General features: G+C 47.6%; 1 protein-coding gene across 1 annotated transcript in view; it reads left to right on the plus strand.

The window, feature by feature from the left end:
• The window catches only part of ANKS6 (ankyrin repeat and sterile alpha motif domain containing 6), a 44110-nt gene that overhangs the window by 12472 nt on the left and 10760 nt on the right, over nucleotides 1-20878 (plus strand). The window contains exons 9-13 of the mRNA XM_044265273.1: nucleotides 671-824; nucleotides 1619-1788; nucleotides 8514-8697; nucleotides 13550-13617; nucleotides 18908-19024. Coding sequence (XP_044121208.1) covers nucleotides 671-824; nucleotides 1619-1788; nucleotides 8514-8697; nucleotides 13550-13617; nucleotides 18908-19024 — 693 coding nt within the window. The remainder of the gene's footprint in view (nucleotides 1-670; nucleotides 825-1618; nucleotides 1789-8513; nucleotides 8698-13549; nucleotides 13618-18907; nucleotides 19025-20878) is intronic.

The following is a 20878-nucleotide window of genomic DNA, read 5'->3' on the forward strand; positions in this document are numbered from 1 at the left end:
CTAGGAGGCAACTATATGCACCGCTGGTATTTTCTTATACTCACAAGGAGTGTGACGTCTAGCTTTTTTTGCCCATGGTGGCTTGTGACTCCATGGGCCTTGGTGTGTCTCTGTAATGTCCTGAGGCAGTCCCTCTCCTGAGGAGATTATCCCTTGCATGTAGGCGCCACACCACAGAATCAGTAAATGGCAGACCAAGAGTGACGATTTAGGACCCTGCGCTGCCATTGTGTTGAGTGACTGAAAGAACTGAGAACCTCCATCTCTCTGTAAAGTGGGGTGAGCCTTGCTTGCAGCTGCCTCCTGGGGCTATTGCAACAGCAAGCCTCTAGCAGGAGAGTGAGAGCCTGGCCCTGGAGGGAATGAGCAGGGCCAGATGGCATCTAGTCTGCGCGGGGGGAGGGGATTGAGTGATGCTGAAAGTGGGGTGATTCGGGGACTGACGTCACAGGGGCTCAGCCTGAGTTGGTGGTCTGGTTGTCAGCAGCTAGAGGTAAACTCGCCTCTCAGGGGATGCCTGGCGCGCTGAGCACTGGTTGGCAGAGGTGTGTTGGGCTCAGGCATCAGCTAGGGTGAGCCAGGGGAATCCGGGTCCCTCCCTGCTGTGATCGTGTGTGCCCAGAGGAGGGAGCAACAGACCCTAACCACAGCACCCACCTTATTCTTGCAGACTCCTGTCAGGCCTGTTAAATTTCCATCTCTCTCCAGAAGCCCCACCTCTCCCGCCAATTCTGGAAACTTCAACCACTCACCTCATTCCTCAGGTGGCTCCAGCGGGGTAGGGGGCTCGAGCAGGCATGGCGGGGAGCTGCATAACCGCTCAGGTGGGTACCAGGCAGGGCCACTCAGGGGAGGCAGGAGGGTCCCGTGGGGCTGCGGGTGTGGGCGGCCCCCCCGCGCTTGCTCGGTGGATGGTCCCAGGAACAACTGCCTACACCCTGTCTTCCTCCCCGATGTGGCTCAAGGAGTCTCCAGTGAATTCACAGCATTGCCTTTTGCCCTCCAGAATGGCACTTTCATACATGCACAAATATTCACAGCCACAGGCAGCACCTGGCTGCCACCTTCCCGACGTCGGTGGTCGGTGCTCTCCCTCAGATCCTCTCCAGCCCTGGGCGTTATCCCCTTCCCCTTTCCTCTCGTAATAATGCGAGCTTGCTAGTGGGTTTTGGGGCAACTGGGAGAGGGAACATCGTTGTCCACTCTGAGTATCACGGTGAGGAAGTTTTTGACACAGCTCTGGAAAGTGGGGGGTCGGAGGGCACACACTAGCGCGGGGGCTGCCGGGGGCGGCTGGGCCGGGCATCTGTACCTGCGGGAGGCTGCTCCAGCTGGCTGTGGCCCAGGGAAAGTGAGGACAAGCTGATCGTACCCACACTGCCTCCTTCAACACCTCACCGTGAGGCCTTCAGAGCATGGTGGCCGCCCCTGGGTTCTTGCCACCTTTGGTTTTCATGCACAGTCCTCTTGGGGTCAACCCCAGCCCGCAGACACATGGGGTCAAGGGGGAGTCTGGGAAAAGCATTTCCAGCTCCGCAAGATCAGCACATGAAGTCCACCACACCCCTGTTGCCGGGCCCTGGACCCCTGGCAGTTACGTCTCTTCCTCTTTCCTCAGGTGGCAGCATAGACAGTGTCCTGTCCCAAATCGCTGCCCAGAGGAAAAAAGCAGCTGGTTTATCGGAGCAGAAGCCCAGCCACCAGTCAAGTCCCGCTGGGCCAGCACCAGGATCCAGCTCGTCTGAACTCCCAGTCTCCCCCGCAGGCGGTGGCGGTCCCAGCGGCAAGGTGCGTGTTCTGCCTCTGTCTCCTCCTAGTACACTCATAGGTTCTGTCCTCACATGGCCCACGTGCTGGGGGGACACGGGCAGTGCCGCAGTTCTGGGACAGGACTCAAGACAGACCCCTTGCGGCCGGCTGCTCCCGGGCTTTCTGGAGAGGGCCGGATCATGCCTGCAATCTCTGGGGTCCCACCCTGTGCCCTCAGCCCTCTGCACATGGGCGTCTGCCTCCCACCTGATCTGCAGGGCCTCTCCGGGTGCCTCATTCAGCCTTACACTGTGTACACTGGGTCATAGCTTAGAGCCAAGAAGTGTAGAGGATTGGATCAGGAGAAGACGCCTAGGGTCAGATCTCCGCCCCATGCTGGAGCATTTTGAGGGGGGCCCTGGCACTCAGCGAGGCTGCGGCAGCTGTAACTGCTCACATGACCAGAGGGAGTAGTTGTGCTCCCACCATATTCCTCTACTGGGCACCGGTCTGAGGTGGCTGCTTTGTGCCTAGAGCTGCTAGCAGTAGGGGTGCGGCAGTGAACCGGGTGGGGGACTGCTTTCAGACTGTCAGTGCGGACTCTGGCGGTGAGGAGGGGGATGCTGTGGGGGCACAGATGGGGGCCACTCCCCAGGCTTGAGGGCAGCAGTGACACCTACAGAGGGTCTGAAGGATGAGGAGCTACATGAAGGGGCCAGGGGTGGGGCAGGGCGAGACTGCTCCAGGGAGAAGCTTTTCAGAGGGGAAGAGCTGAAGCAAGATTGGAAGACAGGACAGAGTTGGAGCCTCGCCTCTCTGCACCATTCCCCCATGGACGCAGCCCAAGAGCGCTCAACACATTGTTAGTCTCTGTATGGAGTTTGCAAAGGACAGGAAACCGCAAATGTCTCTCTGGAGTGGGAAGTTTTTTAGTATCATTAGAATCTGTCCGCTCCACCTGAGTTGGTTCCTGGTGTGAGCCAACTCCCCACCCAAGTGTGGGTTCCTGGTGGTTGAGTATAAATTGGCTCCTCTACCAGGTGGCCCGCCAGGTGCCCCCCTCCAGTGGTTCAGTGTAGTCCATTTTATCCTTTGAAAGGACCCCACGTCCAAGCACTGTCCCGCTTTTCATAGGTTTTAGACGTCTTGAGCTTTTCCCTGAGAAAAGTTGGATCACCTGAAAGCCTCACCCCTGGGCCCTTGCCCAGAAGTGCCTCCAGAGATGCTGTTCTAACGGATGTATGAGAAATAGTCTTCATTTTCTGCCCTCCACTGTTGGCTATGTAACTTTTGGTTTTTCATGGTCCCTCTTGCAATCAGACTTATATAATTAGGTTCCCTTTATAATATAGTTCCAGAAAAAGTTTCTCCCTATGCATTAGCATATTTTCCATTATATTGAAAAATTGTATGTGTGATAGGGGTCTGTGTAATTAATTCCCTTTAGAATTCTGCTCTAGAAAAATGTCTCTACTGATCCTGTCATATATTTTCTTCCTTCAGATAAAAAGAATTATATAATTATTATAGTTCTCTTTTTGTCTTTGCTGCTAGGAAACTCAGAGCTACTAACCAAAGTAAGTCTTCTAGTCTGAGTTTTGATATAAATTTCCTCTTCTCTGTTGTTTAAATTTTTCTGTTTCTATTTGGATGATCTTATGATGTGATAGATATTGTTAGCTTCCTTTCCTTTAACTGGTGTTCAAAATAGGTAGGCATCTAAATTATAAGTTAACTCTTGTCTCACTTGGCGGCATCTATTACATGTAATTATATACAAGTATATTCCGATCAAAGGAGATTGTATGAAAAGATGCATTTAGGAAACAAATGGGGAAAACTATCTAGTTCTGTGACCGCCTGATACTCCTAGCAATATGCTTGGGGAGCTGTCTAAAAATTCAGGTTTTGGGGCTGCACCCAGCATCTCTGAATGACTCTTCAAGACAGGGTCTGAAGACTCTGATTTCCCCCCAGAGTACTGCAGCCAGCCCAACCCAGGGCTCCTAGAAACCACTGTCCTAAATCAAAGGACACAAGGAGTGGACTTTCTGTCAAAGGCTCCAAGCAGCAAAATGGAGACATGAAGTACTTGTCAAAGACTCCCCTAGGAAGGATTAGAAATCAAAAATAGGAGCCTCCTGAAACTGGTTTTTGAACTTGGCTGAAGACAAGCACCACCATAATGGTGGAATATTCTCAGGGCATGGCTTCTGGCATCTTCACGAATCAGCCTGAAGTGAACCTGAGGAGACACAGAATCGGGGAAGTCAGAGCGTGCATCAGTGCTCCCCGGACCTCTGGGAGCCCGAAGTCCCACTGAGTATGTTGCCTCTCCATTCCTACCCTAAAGCATAGTGGTTTAAAACAAAAAGCATTTCTTTAGCTCATGAGCCTGTGGGTCAGTATTTCAGTCTGAACTTAGCTATCTGGTCTGGGGGTATCACTTATACATTTGGGGGTTGGGGGGTGATCAGGATAACTGAGCCATGTGTGGCCACAGCAAACTTAGATATGTTCTCATGACAAGAGCCAAAGGCAGGAGTTGAAAACCAGTCAGGTTTTTTAAGCAAGTCAGCATGCCCACTACAGGAGAACTCACAGGGTTACATAGGAGGAGTTGAGATGACACTATTAACACAATCAGTCTGCTACACTGACTAGGAATATAGGGAAGTTCAGATATTTCAGAGCATCCCAAATAAGTGTATTTGTCTGTTCCCCACCCCTACCCCCACCAAATGATGCCGCCCAGAAGTTCCAGAGTATCATTTTTCTTTGCTTTGACTGGGATAGATCTGTTTAGTTGGGATATACTAATTATCTCTCACCTTATCAGAAGCTGTCCTTGAATGTCCTTCTTTATAAAAAAGCAGAATTTATTAACAATATAGGCAACTAAATGACAAAATCTTTCAAAATCTAAGAGAAGGATTCTTGTTCCACTCTGGGTTGTAGTCATAAGGGGCATTAACGGCCTAGCAGGAGAGGGATACCCATTTCCATGTATTAAAACTATTTATCTTTGCTTCTACTATCCTAGTCAAGATGTCTAATTTTACCAAAAAGTATAAGGAGTATAAAAAGGCATGAAAAACTGCACTCCCAAGAAACACAGCAGTCATCAGAATCTGACTCAGATATGACACAGGTATTGGAATTACCTGGCAGTGAACTTAAAAAAACTACAGTTGTTAAAGGCTCTAATGGAAAATTTGAGCATAGAAGATCATCCAGCTATTTCAGCAGATAGAGAGAAGTTCTAAGAAAGAATCAAGTGAAAACTCTAGAAATAGAAAACAGGTAGCAGAGATAGGCAGGCCTTTGATGGGCTCTTCAGTATGCTTGACACCACCAAAGAAAGAGTCCAGGAAGTGGAAGACAGGGTAAAAGAAATCACCCAAACTGAAACACAAAGAAAAAAAGAAGTTAAAAAACAAGAACAACAACAACAAAAAAGTTATGGGATAATATCAAGTATTCTCACATACAAGTAATAAGAATCCCTAAAGACAAAGAGAGAAAGAGAATGGTAGGATAGAAAGAATATCTTAAAATAGTGCCTGAAAATTTCCCCCAATTAATGATAAATGCCAAATCACAGATCCAGGAAGTTTGGAAAACACTATAGGATTAAGATAAAAAAGAAGATGCCTCGCCATATCCTAGTTAAACTACTGAATAAATAATTCTTAAAACTCGACAGTAAGAGGGGCACCTGGATGGCTCAGTCTGTTATGTGTCAACTCAGGTCTTGATCTCAGGATCATGAATTCAAGCCCACATTGGGCTCCACACTGGCCATGTAACCTACTTTAGAAAAAAATTTTTTAACTCAACAATAAAACAATCAACAAATTATAAAAAATACGCAAAATGGATACTTCATCAAAAATAAACAAATAGTAAACAAACATATGGGAAAATGTTGAACATCAGCTATTGGGGAGAATGCAAATTAAAACCACAGCAACATAGCACTATACACGTATTAGGCTGGCTAAAATTAAAAATAAAAATATAAAGATATAAGTGTTGGTGAGCATATGGACCACTGGAACTCAGATGGCAGTAGGAATGCAAAACAGCACAGCCACCTTGAAAATGTTTGGCGGTTTCTTATAAAACTAAATATGCACGTACTGTACGAACTGGCTCTCTCCCTCCTAGGTATTTACCCAAATGCATTTTCAAAAACTGTTCATGCCAAAATCTGTTTGTGAATGTTTCTAGCAGTTTTCTCCATAATAGGCCAAACTGGAGACATGTCTTCAATAGGTAAGTGGATAAATTAACTGTGGTATGTCCATGCAATGGGACACCGCTCAGCAGTGGAAAGGAACACACTGTCAACACATGCAGTAACTTGAGTAAATCTTCAAGGCAGTGTGCTGCACCAGCCCCCAAAAATCTGCATATTGTATAATTCCACTTATGCAATGTTTTAGAAAGACAAAGCCTTAGAGATGGAACCTTAGGGATTCTTTATTTCTGTGGGTTGGGGTGAGGGGCAGGTTGACTAGAAAAGGACAGGACAAGGGATTTTTGGAGGTGATGGAACTGTTCTTCTATGATACACAACTCGGCATTTCTCAAAACCCAGAGAATTGTACACAGCTGAATTATTTCTTCTATATGCAAATTTTAAAAAACCGTATGAACCAGGAACCAAAGATGGAATGCAGACCATGACAAGAGATGTAACTGTATTACAAATGACTGACATAACCACACTTTGGGAGGCAGGGTTGGGGGGAAACTGTCGAGTAGATATGATAAGGCCAAATAAAGACAAATAACTGTACACTGCACTCTAGCTGATAAATATTTTTCTTGTAGGGGTATGGTTTAAATTCTGAAGCCACTTTACACGTACTTTTTGTATACATATACACTTTATAGTAGGGTTGATCAAATAAGTAAATATAATTAGTCCCCTTTTTAACTGTCAGAGATCAAATTGAAGGGGAAATGCTACAACAAACCTCATGGTTGTTGGACTGTTGTCAGAGGTGTCAGCATGAATCAGCATGAATGCGTGTCTATAAATATGTGTGTGTATATATATGTATACAGATTGATACAGGAGTAAGTGTGGATATGTGTATACATGGCTCAGTGTACTTTATTTCCTTGCTCTGTCTGCTGAGAGGACCTACCAGCAGTGACATCCTGGTAGCCACGACCAACCTAGTACCCAGATTTTGGTTTCTAAATCCCACTCTCTAAGGAAAGAGATCAGAGCCTTGGAGAAGTGGTTTATTTCAGTGCTGAGTCAATGAAAATATAAGATGAGCCTAAAGCATTTTATGGTGTCAGAAATTAAGGAGATGCCCTTAAAAAGAAAGAATTTTAAAAAGGTGAGCATGTTGAAAGGACATAGGAGCCAACCTGAAAGATCTCAGTGGCCAAAACTGGAATACTTTGAATCACCATAAAATAAATAGCAATAGTTTAACTAAATTATAGCCCAGAAAATAACGTTAATATCCATGAGCCCAATAAGAAATAAATAACTGAATAAATGGGAAAATGAGCAACTCTTTCTTACAAAATTCCAACTAATAAATGTGAAAGGTAAAGGAAATAGCAGATCTCATATCATTAGAATATCATGGTAGTAATCGCTGCAGATAAGAGCAACTGAAAAATGCTAACATTATTGGGAACAACAAGGTATTTAGCTCAAAATCTACCCTCCTTCCCCCAAATACTTGTTAATTTTAAAGGGAAAAGTTTGCAACTTCACGGAGAAACTGGACAGACACCACCTTAACTAAGTGATGAAGGTCAACATTATCAGTAATAAGAAATGGGTACTTTGAGACTCCTGGTGTGATGCAGTAAGAATGGTTCATTACATCTGGGGTCATTAGCCCCCAAATCTGTAAGCAAATCTAATTATGAGAAAATAGCCCCAAACCAAGGGATACTCTACAAACTCTTCAACTCTTCGACAGTGTCAAGGTCGTGAAAAACAAGGAAAGACTGAGCTGTCACAGATTGGAGGACATCAAACAGATGTGAAAAGTCAGTGCAACTTGGGATCCTGGACCAGAATCAGGACATTAAGTGGAACCACCAGTGAAATCTGGGTGAAGTCCATCAATTAGCTAATAGTATTGTGTGACTGTTAATTTCGTCATTTTGATAATGTGCTATAGTTACGGAAGCTGTTAACATCAGGAGAAGCTGGCTGATGGGTACACAGGGATGCTCTGTTCTATCTTTTAACTCTTCTATAAGTCTAAAATTATTTAAAAATAAAAAGGTACTTTTTTAAAAGCTAAATGACACACATACAAAGAAGGGAAAAGTGATGTATTCTTTGATGGAAGGTTGGCAGTGACTGGGTGAGATGAAGGGACGTCAGGAGCAGAAAGGGACTTCGTGTAGTGATAAGCCACACATCCGTCTAGAGCTGGGCCGACTGGGAAGGAAAAGGACTTGGCAAGGACTCCATCCTGGTAGCATACAGGCAGGACTAGCACACAGGATCCAGGCTCCTCAGGGGCCTCTTGGTCCCTCCTACTCCCCCCCCCACCCCGCCTTTCTGCCCCAGGGGAGGATTTTCCCACGACTGTTCTGACAATACTGTTTCTGCTTTGCCTGTGTTTTGAAGTGGATTTCATAGTTAGATTGGTTAGATCCTGGTTGGATTCCTTGCTGAGTCAGACAGCACCCGTGCTCCCTGCCGGGTGTCTGTTTTCATCACTCCACCCTCCAGGTGACGGCTTACATATTTGTCTTACTCTTTTCAGCAGAAGCTGGAGACGAGCAAAAGGCCTCCGTCTGGAACTTCCACTCCCTCCAAGAGCACCTCACCTACGCTCACGCCCTCCCCTTCACCCAAAGGGCACACGGCCGAGTCGTCAGTGTCCTCCTCCTCTTCCCATCGGCAGTCCAAGAGCAGTGGGGGCTCCAGCAGCGGCACCATCACAGATGAGGGTGAGTCCACCAAGGTCCTAAAATGCCGCCCTTTCCTCTTTTTGCCACTGGGACCTGCAGGTGCTCTTGATGCGATAGCCATCCTAAGTCGGGCCTTGAAAATTTCCAACAAAAATTCCTATCCCCTTTCTTCCCTGATCCCACCTTATATTTTTATCTTTCCTGGGCTAATGGTATGGTAAGCTCCCTCAGCTAGTGCTTCAGCGTAGGTGAGTTTTGTGGACATACCCAAACACACACTTGTAGACATGCTTCTCCAATACCACTTATGGACCTTGCCCTGAACCTTGTGCAAATCAGAATTCTGTCATTTTCAAGTAATGCAGTGTCCACTCAAACCGGTTTAAGTAAAACTGGTTGGCTCATCAAGCAGAAGTGTCGAGGGTGTGCTTCAGGCGTGTGCTGATCCAGGTATCTTGGGCATGTTTTTCTCCATATAACAGGTAGGCTCTCTCATCTCAGTGGTGGCAAAGTTGTCTCTTAGGAACTTCAAACTTACTCATTTTCCCTGCTAACTTGGCCACACCAGCAGAAAGCGTGCTAACTTCTGAGCATGAGCAGGTCCAGCAAAATCCTGGGGTGAATGTCACTGGCCTGCCTTGGCTCTTTTTACAGTGATGGGTCATTTGCCCATCCTTGACCGTGTGTCTGTGCCAGTGGAATGTGCTCATTGGTCAGGCGCAGGTCTCTTGTCTGTCTCTGTAGCTGGGGTCAGGGTCTGCCCTGAAGACTCGGAGAGAAGTGGCTCCTCAAAGGAGAGTCACAGTGCCATTTTCAGAAGGAGGAGGGCATGGATGGTGGGCAAGCAGAGGCAGTAGCTGTCCCCTGTAACCAGGACAACTTTAGAACCTGGGCACATGAACATACGCCCCTCCTGTGGGGATAATGCAGAAAGGATGGTGGAGTGGAGGCCCAGCTGCAAGGCCCCAGGTAAAGATAGGAAGAGAAAAAAGACAAAGGGAGATGAAGAATCCTGTCCTTTAAACTGCCTTCTGGTGGTTCCTGGGATGAGGGGGTCGAGGTGGGAGGGAGGGGAGTGGAGCTTTGGTGAGAGATGGGGTGCAGGCAGGGGCAGATCAAGTAGTGTGTCGGAGAAGGTAGAGAAATCTCAGGTGTTGGAGGGCCTCCCGCTCACATGAGGACACCTGTCTACAGGGAGGACGGGGCTGAGCGTGCTCTGCCCAGCAGGTGATAAGCTGAAACCAGCCACACTGACTGTGGTCTGGACCGAGCTAATTAATGCATGCTGCTGTTGGCATCCTCTTTATTTGGGGGCTGCTTTTATTGTTGTGGCAATAATATATATATAAGCCATATTCTATGGCTTCATTTGTAACCACTTCAGAGTCACTAGCAACCCCATTCCTCCCAAGCTGTGTTTTCTACATGGAGGGTTGGGTTCCCCACTTATGAATTCTCCAACCTTGGAGGCTTTTAGGAATTCTAACTCCTAGAGGTTCGGTTAGGTACTCATACCCCACCTTTCTGCAAAACATTGTTGAGACCGTGGATATCTGAATGCACTGCCCATTGCCTATTCTTTTCCCTCTCCCTCTTCATTTAAAAAGGTTTGCAAAGCCCTAGTCATGATAGAAACAGAAGAGGACCTGATAGCAGTTTCTTTTTGGATTAATTTCTCTGGTGTAGAAAGCCTGGTTTTCCCTTCCAGAGTTCTTGTGTCCTGAGGCAGCAGGACCTTTGTCCTGTGGCCGTGAGATTGTCACAGGACAGAGCGGCAACCCAGCCCCCAGACAGCTACTTTTTATGAAATTTGTGTGGGAAATGTGGCCCTAGTTGCGGACTACCCGCAAGCCTTTGTCCTGCCCCATCTTTCCACCAGCTGCCCTCTCGAGACTCCCTCGCTGAGGAGGGGAGAAGCTTGGGCACTGGGTGAAGTCACCTGTCTGGGTGTTAGGATGGCTCACAGTCTGGCTGGGGATTCGGTGCAGGCGACAGAAGAGCGGTGCAGGCGACAGAAGAGCAGTACAGGATTGTGACACAGATGGGAGCCAATCTGGGTTAGCGGCAGAGCACGGGATAGCCGGGCTTTACCGAAAAGCAGGCCTTCAGGCCAGGGGGCTGAGGAGAGGCGGGGCAGTTGCGGACCAGAGTCAGTCATTGAATTTATAGGAAACGCATAAACCAGTGATTAAACACAGCTATTAAAAGTCAAATTACAACAAAGCAACAACACCTATGTGTGTGTGTGTGTGTGTGTGTTATATATAATACCTGTATAATAGGGGCGCCTGGGTGGCTCAGTGGGTTAAGCCGCTGCCTTCGGCTCAGGTCATGATCCCAGGGTCCTGGGATCGAGTCCCGCATCGGGCTCTCTGCTGAGCGGAGAGCCTGCTTTCCTCTCTCTCTCTCTCTCTCTCTGCCTGTCTCTCTGCCTACTTGTGATCTCTGTCTGTCAAATAAATAAATAAAAAATCTTAAAAAAAAAATAATACCTGTATAATAAAAATATATGTATATATATTATATAAAGGAAAAAACACAACATATAGATATGTAAATCTATATAAAAACACATCTGAAAGAAGCCCAAAAAAGTCAAATTACATGTATTTACATAATTACACTAATTAAATTAAAAATACATGGTATTTAAAACAAAATATATTATTAACTTTAATTTTACGAATGTCTGTGCTCTTTATGCAGTAGAAAATGCTATATAACGAGACGCCACTATGCACATCCCTTCCCAGTTCCACTTTCAGGAACACGGGTTATGCTGGTGGCTTGAAATCAGCCAGCAGGGGGCATTGACTCCATGATGTCAGCAAACAGCCACCAGTCAGGGTTTGGTTTGCTGTGTCCTAGAGCCTCTGACATCATCTAGACAATGTCGGAGAAAGTTAAATGTGTGACTTGCACAAAAAATTGAGAAAACAGTCTTTCAGGATTTTAAAACCATTACTTCACGCAGTGGACTTGCTCCCATGAAGGTCCTATATGCATCCTCATTGTTCCGTCTCATCTTCCATGTTCCTGTAAACGAAACAGTCCTGCAACACCTGTGTTGGGACTGTAGTCCTCGGCTCTGGACTAAGAGGAGGGCAAAAATCAGTGCGAGCGTTCAGTGAGGTGCCTGAGATGCCACAAGCATTGGCGATGCGGAATTTGTAAGAACCAGTGTTGTGTGGTGTATTACTGTAACGTAAATTGGGTGCTGTATGTCCCTTACATGTGTCCCTCAGTAAAATCCGCAATAAACTTACATGGCTACCTCCGCACACACATGCATTTCCCTCAGAGAGCCAGCTGTTAGCCGCCTAAGCCGCACAGTACTATGGGGAAAGGCTGCGTCCGTGGAGGGAACAGCAGAAGCAAAGCGTTGGCGTCATGAAACTGTCAGTGGCTTCTGTACAGGCTGGGACTTGTTTCCTCTCGTCCATCCTAGCTCAGTGGCACTCTCCTGTGAAGCCTTTTCCAGTCCTTCAGGCTGGTCAGCAGCCCCCCCTGTCCCCAGATCCCCTTGTTGATATTCCTTGTCATAGCACTTGTCACCAGTGCAGGCCAGAGAGCTGGACCACTCAGTGTGAATTCCTGCTTTGCCATGGACCAGCAGTACGATCTCATCCAAGACGTGGTAGTAGCCCACCTTTTGACACCTTATTTCCTCATCTGTAAATGGGGACAATGATGGGATGGCACTCGTGTGGTTGTTGTAAAGAGCAAATGGGTTATCCGTGTGCAAAGTAGAGTGCCTGATGGTGCATCAGCCTCTTCATTTTATCTCCCCAGCCACACTGAGCTCCTTCACAGCATAGACCTTTCCATCCTTGCACTCCCAGAATGTAGTAGGCATGTTGGTAGCTGCTGTAGAATGAATGAGTTAAAAAATGAACTCAGGCCTCCTAACCGCCTGTCCACTCTTCTGTGAATTGCACCCATGGCCCCAGGACCTTTGCATTTGCTCTTCCTGCTGCCTGAATACTGCCTGCTGATCTTTTCCTTGGTGTTACATAGTTAATTCCTTCATTTACTGCTCAAATGGTACCTTATAAAGGAACACTTTGTTAACCACACTCTATAATAAACAAAACGTTCTCCCATTCTGTCATCTACCCCTACCCTGCTTCATTCGTCCTCATCGCCTTTGGCCTGGTAGCCTGCTTACCTGTTTTGGTCTCCGTTGAGTCCCTAGAGCCGAGTCTAGTAAATTGCCATCGAATGGGTGAATGAATATTTTCTCAAGCCACCCCCGCCCCCCACCGATGCTATTTTTGTCTCCTTTCTTCACCCTCCCTGCTCTGAAATCTTACTATCCAAAATTTTCTGTTTTCCCCTGCTCTGTGGCCTTCTGGCATCTCTTTCACTCAGATGTATCCATCCTTCCTTCGGGGAGCCCACAGCCTCCTCACACTGAGCCAAACTCCAGTTCTGGTCTGAAGCCACCTGCTTGTTCTCTTAAGTTTCTCCTCCGCCTCACTGACAACTTGCTGGCATTAGCGTTTGCTGCAGGTGCGGCTACCAGCAGTCAAGAAATCATAATTAAAAGCTGTTCTTGGACAGAAAGTGGAGTTTTAGTCCCAGCAGCTAGAACCCCAAGAGCGTGGAGATGGCAGCCGTTGGAGGGTCACCTGGCCCCCTCCCACTTTGGGGTTTGGGGTTGGGGAGATGCCAGGGGCATGCCCTGAGGGGAGGCGTGGCTGGCAGGTGGCTTGGACCTGCCCCCAGCTGCATCCCTACAAGCTGAGTTTCGATCTGCTTTCCGTGTTGGGAGTTTCTTGTGACATTTCATTTGAGATAAGGTTGCCACTGCTTTATGAGTTTGAAGACCACTGTTCTGATGCATTTTGCCAAATTCTAAAATATCTTTTCACATCTTTCCCTCTCAAAGATGAACTGACTGGAATCCTTAAGAAATTGTCACTTGAGAAATATCAGCCCATTTTTGAGGAGCAAGAGGTAAGAATGTTATTTTTGAATGTCCATCAAATATTACTGTAAAAAAAAAATCAAATATATGGGTTTTTATCTTGCAAGTGTAGATTGATCTTTTTCACTGAGACAGCTGAGGAAATGGGAGTTTGTGTTCCGCACATTTAGTTCAGTTCATCACAGTGAAATCCTGGGGGCCTTATGGCTTGTTTTGTTGTAACAGAATTTTGTTATTTTGTGCACTGCTCTCGCTAGTAAAGTTTGTGTCTGTCCTGCTCACACTTTTGTTGAAGGGGATGGACTGACAGGCTTTTAGATCTAATGCGGGTCAAAAGCAAATCCTAAGGACTCTGGGCTGAGTGTCTGGGTGTAGGATGTCTGTGTTAATCCGGGAGAGTTCCTTTTGCTTAAAAGTGCTCACAATCACATTTAAAAAAAAAAAAAAATGACCGTTCTGCCGTTTGGCAGTTTCTCAAAATGTTAAACATAGAATTACCATGTGACCTAGCAATCCCACTCCTGGGCGTGGGCCTAAGAGAACTGAAAACATATGTCCACACAAAAACTTGCACACAGCAGCCTTATTCATAATAGCCAACAAGTGGGAAACAGCACAAATGCCCACTAATTGGTGACTGGCCAGATGTGTTACTGCCGTACAATGGAATATAATTCGGCCATAAAAAGGAAGAAAGTGCTGACACACACTATGACACGGCGGAGCCTGGAACACACATGCTGAAGGGAAGAAGCCAGACACAAAAGGCCACATATGGTGTGATTCCATTTATATGAAATGTCCAGAATAGGCAAATCTGTAGAGACAGAAAGTAATTAGTGGTTGCCAAGGAGTGGGGGGAGGAGAGAATGGGGACTGACTGCTTATACGGGTGTGGGTTCCTTTGGGGAGTGATGAAAATGTTCTAAAATTGAGCATGATGGTTGCACAACTCGGAATATACTAAAAAATCACTGAATCGTCTGCTTTCTTTTTTTAATTAAAAAGATTTTTTTCCTTGGGTCTAGTTGCACATGGTGTTGCGTTAATTTCAGGTGTGGAGCTTGGCGATTTGACAGGCTTATCCTTTCCCCTGTGTTCACCACAAGCGTAGCTGCCCTCTGTCCTGTTACATTGCTGTCACTGTACCACTGACAAATTCCTTAGGAGCTGTACACTCCAAATGGGCGGACTGTATTGAAAGTGAGTTATAACTCAAGTTTTTGAAAAAAACTGACCATTTTGGCCCCATAAACTCCTCTGTAGGCCCACTAGTCCACTGGTATAATCACTGGCTTAGAATATTTCTGGGGCCTGGTCGAGCCCGTGATGACGGTCCTCATGACAGTTGCAGTCCTGAGACTCGCTCACTGTCCCTGCAAGCTTGAGATGCTGCTCAGGGACTAGCATTTTGTCTTGAGCAGCAGACAGAGTAAAGCAGCCTTCTTCCTCCCTTGCTTTCCTGCTATAGCCAGTGGGTCCTTCCTGTCTCTCCAGTGTTTTAAACCTCCACAGCGATGTTTCTCATCACCAAGAAATCTTTCCCGTACACTGCTGGTGGCCTGCCTTTGTGTGCTGTGTTCTGCGCCCTCTTGGGGTGTGCAGGGAACACATCTCAAGGTGTGCTTCTGTTTCTTGAAGTGTCTCTGTGTCACAAGGCAACATTTGTCCTGGGTTCTTAGTTGCTTCCCCGTTTGGGAGCCGGCATGTCTGGGGGCACACCTTCATTCACCATTCTCTGGTTCTTGCCGTTGTCCCTTATAGGGAACTGAGGTATGTTCCTGATGAAATATTACACTTTCAGAGTTTTAGAGGGAGGGGAGACTATGCAGAGTTGCTGTGGTCTCCACAGCCTCTGGGGTCAGGGAGGGTGCTGAGGCCTGGGGCAGCCCTGTGGGAAGAGCTGGGAGCCACTGACTGGAGGATTTCTGTTTGTGTCGGGTGGGGTGAGGTTAACCGAACCAGCTCAGCTGTCCCCCTGTGCTGAGCTCCCCACTGGACCACATAGAAGCTCGACAGCACTGTGTGAGAGTTGCCGTCTGTCTATACAGAGATCCCGTGTTCCCTGGAAGGCTTTAATGGGAGTTGGGTTTTAACATCATGGATTGCCCCTGCCCTCCCCTTCACACCCATCCCTGCAGCTACAGAGCACTTCTCAGTCCATAAGAAACTCCTTAAAGTACCTGGCATGCAGATAGTACTTTTCCCTCATTTCCAGGGCTCATAAAAATGTCTTCCCTTTATATGCTTTTAGTCCTTGTTAAGAATTTGGAAGAAGAATGAAGTAAGTATATTTTCTCATCCTCTCAATATTGAAACTGAAGCAGACTGATAATTTTCATCTCTCTACCTGTATTTGGATGGATTTAGCTATATATATTGAAAAATCCCAGGTAGTAGTATCTTAAACAAAATAGAAGGTTATTTTTCCCACAAAAGGTGTTCATTTGAGTCACCAAATCTCCTTCTAGCTCTCTGCTCCACTAGGGTATATGGCCCTCGTCCTCAAAGTCCAGAATGGCTGCTAGAGCTCCAGCCATTACCTCCACATTCCAGGCAGCAGAATGGAAGGAGAGAGCAAAATGATACCTGCTTTCCTTTTTTAAGAGAGACTTCCTCAAAGTACCATAAACCTTCTTATATCTCATTAGCCAAAAGTTTGTCAATTGACATACTCATATGCAAGGGAAACTCAGAAATATAGTTCTTTAGCTTCATGAAAATGCCTAGCTGACAACTAAGATTCTATTACTAAAAAAAAGTATTACTAAAAAAAAGTAGGGCATGAATATTGAAAGGACACAGATGTTTCTGCCTCATCCTGCTAACCCTCCAGAAGTGCTCACGTGAGGAGAATTTAGTCTCTGGTTCTCTCCACCTAAAATGAGCTGTGACGGTTTGGTAGCCCACAGGGTTGATAGAGGTCAGAGACTGAGAAGGTCCGTTCATCTGGGGATGCAGTAGCATATTGACTGGTGTGGTCATTCAGTCAGCCAGCAAACACAGCTCAGGTCTCTGCCCTCTATCAGGCCCTCTACCAGAGCCTGACCCTAGCAATGGCAGAAATGCCCAGAGCATTCTGGGAGCCCAGGAAGGGCGTCTTTTGAATGAGGGCCAGAGGAGACATTGGCTGAGCATAAACTGACCTTTGAGGGAGGGGAGCAGGGTAGAAGGGTGTCTGGGAAGAGGAAGCAGACATGCGCAGAGAGCCGTCAGCACTGTGGCCTGTTCAGGGCCTGAGTGAGGCTGGTGCATCTGGGGCAGAGAGTGGAGCCTGACTGGGCAGGGCCTGGCCAACATGAACGTGATCTGTGCACCGTGGTCCAGAGACCTCTGGCTTCTGGTATGAATGGCAGACCAGGGTTGATGGGGGAGCTAGGGGCAGACTCACAGGAAAGGAGATTCCAGTCAGAAGAGGGTGGCCAGGGTGGGGGGGTGCCATAGGCAAGAGGTGCTGAGGAGCTGGCCATGGGGACAAGCAGGGGGTGGGACCGTGGGGAGTGTCCGGCCCAGCCAGGGGCAGGCGGTGTCTGTCAAAACCATGTCATCTGCTCTTTCAGGCCCTCAGCCCCTTTTGAGCTGTAAAGTCCCAGAGAGACGTAGGGAGGCACCTCCCAGGGCTTGGGGCTGGGGTCCGAGCAGACCCTTCCCTACCAACTCACGCCTGCTTCAGGGTTGTTTCAATCCAGGAAAGTAGAATGACTATTTAAAATAGAAAAGGAAAGATGGGGGACATTTTTCAGAAAAAAATTCCTCTATCTCCACATGCATCAAATGTTTCAAAGAAAAAATGTTAAGAATCTTGTTCAGTATCTCTGAGGGAATAGAAAACAAGCCTTCTTTTAAAGTAAAGAACTAAGGGTTTTCAATAAGTTATGAGAGTTTTATTTTAAATGACAGCAATATTATATTACATAAAACTATAACGTTTTTGTAATTTATTTAGTTTGCAAAACTTTGTGGAAGCCCTCTGGGTAGACCCTACAACCACCAGTAAGTTAGGTCGGAGGAGGATTCATACATTTCAGGGGGGAAACTGAGGTAAGGTTCCTGCCCAGGTGCCCCCGGCAGCAAGTGGGGATCGAGGCCCTGTCCACGTCCAGGCAGCACTGGCTCTGTCCCACGCACGGACTGGAGAGACAGCTGCCCATAGCAGCCACTTCTCCCTGACGACTACCATTTTGGGGTCTAATTTGCAAGGGCCCATACAAGGGACAGAACCCCTTAATTCTTAGGGAACACCAGGTCACATTAGCAAGGAGGCCGTTGCCTCCAGGAAACCACAGGAGGGAGGTCAGTGGCTACAGCTGTAGCATCAAAGGGTGACGTGGCTCCTCAGAGAAGAGGAGGTACTGTGGAGCCCACAGCCTGGGTTCCAGTCTTGGCTTTCACTTACTGGTCATGAGACCTTGGGGACTGAATCTCTCTGTGCCTCAGTTTCCCCATCCCCCCTCAACAGAGGATAATAATCATTTCACCTTATGTCATAAGGCTTAAACGACTGAGTCTGTGCCAAATAGTCAGAAAGTGCCTCACACGGTGTTAGCTTTTGTGTCCTCCCGTCGTCACCTGACAGTGAGGCTCCGGGACAGACCTGGGGTGTGTGGAGCCGGCCTCCGCCTGCTGTGCTTGCTGCCTCTGAGCAGGACAGACACGGCAACATACCAGCCACATAGCAGGGCAACCCGTTGGTTCTTCGCCTGGAGCTGAGGCCCAAGCTGGGATGACAGAAATGTCAGGGTTTCCCCTATAGCAGCCAAGGGTCGTGTGGCTTTGAGATGCCGTTGTTCTGAGCCCTTCTCAGCTTCGGTTCTCCGTGGCCCTTCTTCCCTTTATCACTTCTGCTTGCTGACTTGCTCACTCTGTCTTTCCACAGTCTACCTCTCCCTGGTCCTCAGGGGGGAAACGTCTGAGTCCCGCCATATATGTGCATTTTCTATGCGGTTTCCGATCTCTGGGCAAGTACAGCCACCTGGGATCAAACTTCTAAGAGCAGCCTTGGATCTGCAGCATGCCGGCCACCCAGATTATGCTCTCAGAGACTCCCCTTCCTTGTGCAATGGTCGGGAGTCTTTCCACAGTGCACCTGTCCCGGGATTCCCAGCTAGAGCTGAGGAGAATTAGTCCTTCGTAGTCCTTTCAACCAAACTTTCATCATAAAGTCATCGTAAACTAAATCATAATTAATTCACTGCTAATAAGCACTAATAGCTCATAATCATGATATTTCTGGTGTGGATGGGGGAAAAAATGAGGCATGGGAAAAAACGAGGCGTGGCACCCAGCAGATGGTAACGAATCCCCCTTCTCTCTTTCCAGGTGGACATGGAAGCCTTCCTCACGCTCACCGACGGCGACTTGAAGGAGCTGGGTATTAAGACAGATGGATCCAGGCAGCAGATCTTGGCAGCAATTTCTGAACTGAATGCAGGCAAGGTATTGTTCTCAATCTTTTTCTCCCATTTCAAAGAGCAGAGAGCTCCACTAGGAGCCTTACTAAGCCCTCCGTGTTCCCGAGGATATCTGGGGTCGGATTTTGTCTCCTCTGGCACATCTGGCAGAGGGCGGCCCCATGTGCACACTTCTGACCACCGAGTGCTCCCCACCTCCCCGTTCCTTTTCCAGATCTCTCTTCCCACAGAGTTAGCAAAAATACTCCCTGTGGTCATTTCAACCCACATGGCTGGGTATTGCCCTCCAGCGTACAGTGGAAGCAAAGCTGTCGTCTAAGAGGGGCCCTGGAATCAGGCCCTCCTGGGGGTGAGCCCACTCCTCCTCTTACTCACTCACTGTGTCCCTAGAAGTCATCACCTCCCTGAGCCTTGCTTTTCTCATCCACTGGGGGCTGTGGGGTCGTTGCCAGGACCAAAATGCTTAGCAGCGCCCCTGCCACACACAGACCCGTCAATCACTGTTGTTATTGTTGGCATCCTACATTTTTGTCTAATGTTAAATTTCTGTTTCACCAGCTTTAAACCAGAAATTAACAATGCACTCCCATCAAAGCACACATGCAAGGAACAATTAAAAAAAAAAAAAAAAAAAAAAAACATGAGAAGTGAATCACCACTCACTTGGCAAACCTTAGCCCAGTTGCTGTTGGGCTATTCAAGCTCCTTTGCTTCCTGGTTTCTTCCCTAATGTGGGCTGGACATTTCTGTCTCCAACAAGGGATAGGACTTGCTTACCTGTTGCTGTTTCACGCTTGGCCTGACAGCCCCCCTCTTGTTAGACAATCATGCCGTGTCTGGGGTTTTGCTATTACAAATAGCACTATAATGGATATCTCTGCCTTGTTCCTTTCTCTTCTGTTGTTTTGTTCCTCGGGCTGTGTTCCACAACTCGAGGTCGTGTCAGAGAGCATGACCGGTCTTATGGTTCTTTCTGTGTATTGCTGGGTAGGCACAGAAATATTGAACAGACTTAGAGTGCCAGCAGCAAATAAATATTCATGTAACCCTTTATCATTCACAAGACACTTCCCATACATTTTCCCAGTTAATCCGGAGGCCAGATCCTCACACTTGCCTTGTCCAGCTGGGAACAGAGCCTCGGGGAGGGAAGTGTGCCCAGGTGGAGAGGCGGGCAGGCAAGTGAGGCAGGACCTGCACCCGGGTCCTCTTCGTATGTCCCCCCAGCACGTGCTGGGCATAGGGGGCTCCTGCCAGCCCCACTGGGGATGGGGGGAGGTGGGGTCGGGCCTCTTGCTGTCGCCATCATCATTACTATTTCACCTGTTTATAGGCTGCAAGGTGGTCCTTCCAAGTGATTTAGTTGGCAGTGTTTCTGGCGCCTGTGTTTTACCTTGAGTTTTTACTGTTTGTTCTTTTTCTTCTGTAAGTGGCCCATTGCTCGACACAGCTCATCTGTTCCATGGGCCCAGGCTGCCTCGCTTTACAGACGGGGAAGCTGAGGCTCAGGGGTAGATAGTGAACCCCAGCTCCCAGATCAGCACTGTTTCTGCTCTGCTATGAGATGTGAGGGGCAGGGTGGGGACAGGGGGGTGAGGCAGGCATGGGAGTTGCTGGAAGTTGCTAGAAGTGGGCCAGTCTGGCATGGTAGTAAGGGCTTAGCCAGGGAGGCGAAGCCCAGGGTGGTGCTGGGGCATTGACGAACCAGAGCAAGCAAGAAGATTTTTATTTACTTATTTATTTGACAGACAGAGATCACAAGTAGGCAGAGAGAGAAGGAAGCAGGCTCCCCGCTGAACAGAGAACCCAATGCGGGGCTCAATCCCTCGACCCTGGGATCATGACCTGAGCTGAAGGCAGAGGCTTTAACCAACTGAGT

The sequence above is a fragment of the Neovison vison genome, chromosome 9, assembly GCF_020171115.1.
Source record: "Neovison vison isolate M4711 chromosome 9, ASM_NN_V1, whole genome shotgun sequence".
Lineage (NCBI taxonomy): Eukaryota > Metazoa > Chordata > Mammalia > Carnivora > Mustelidae > Neogale > Neogale vison.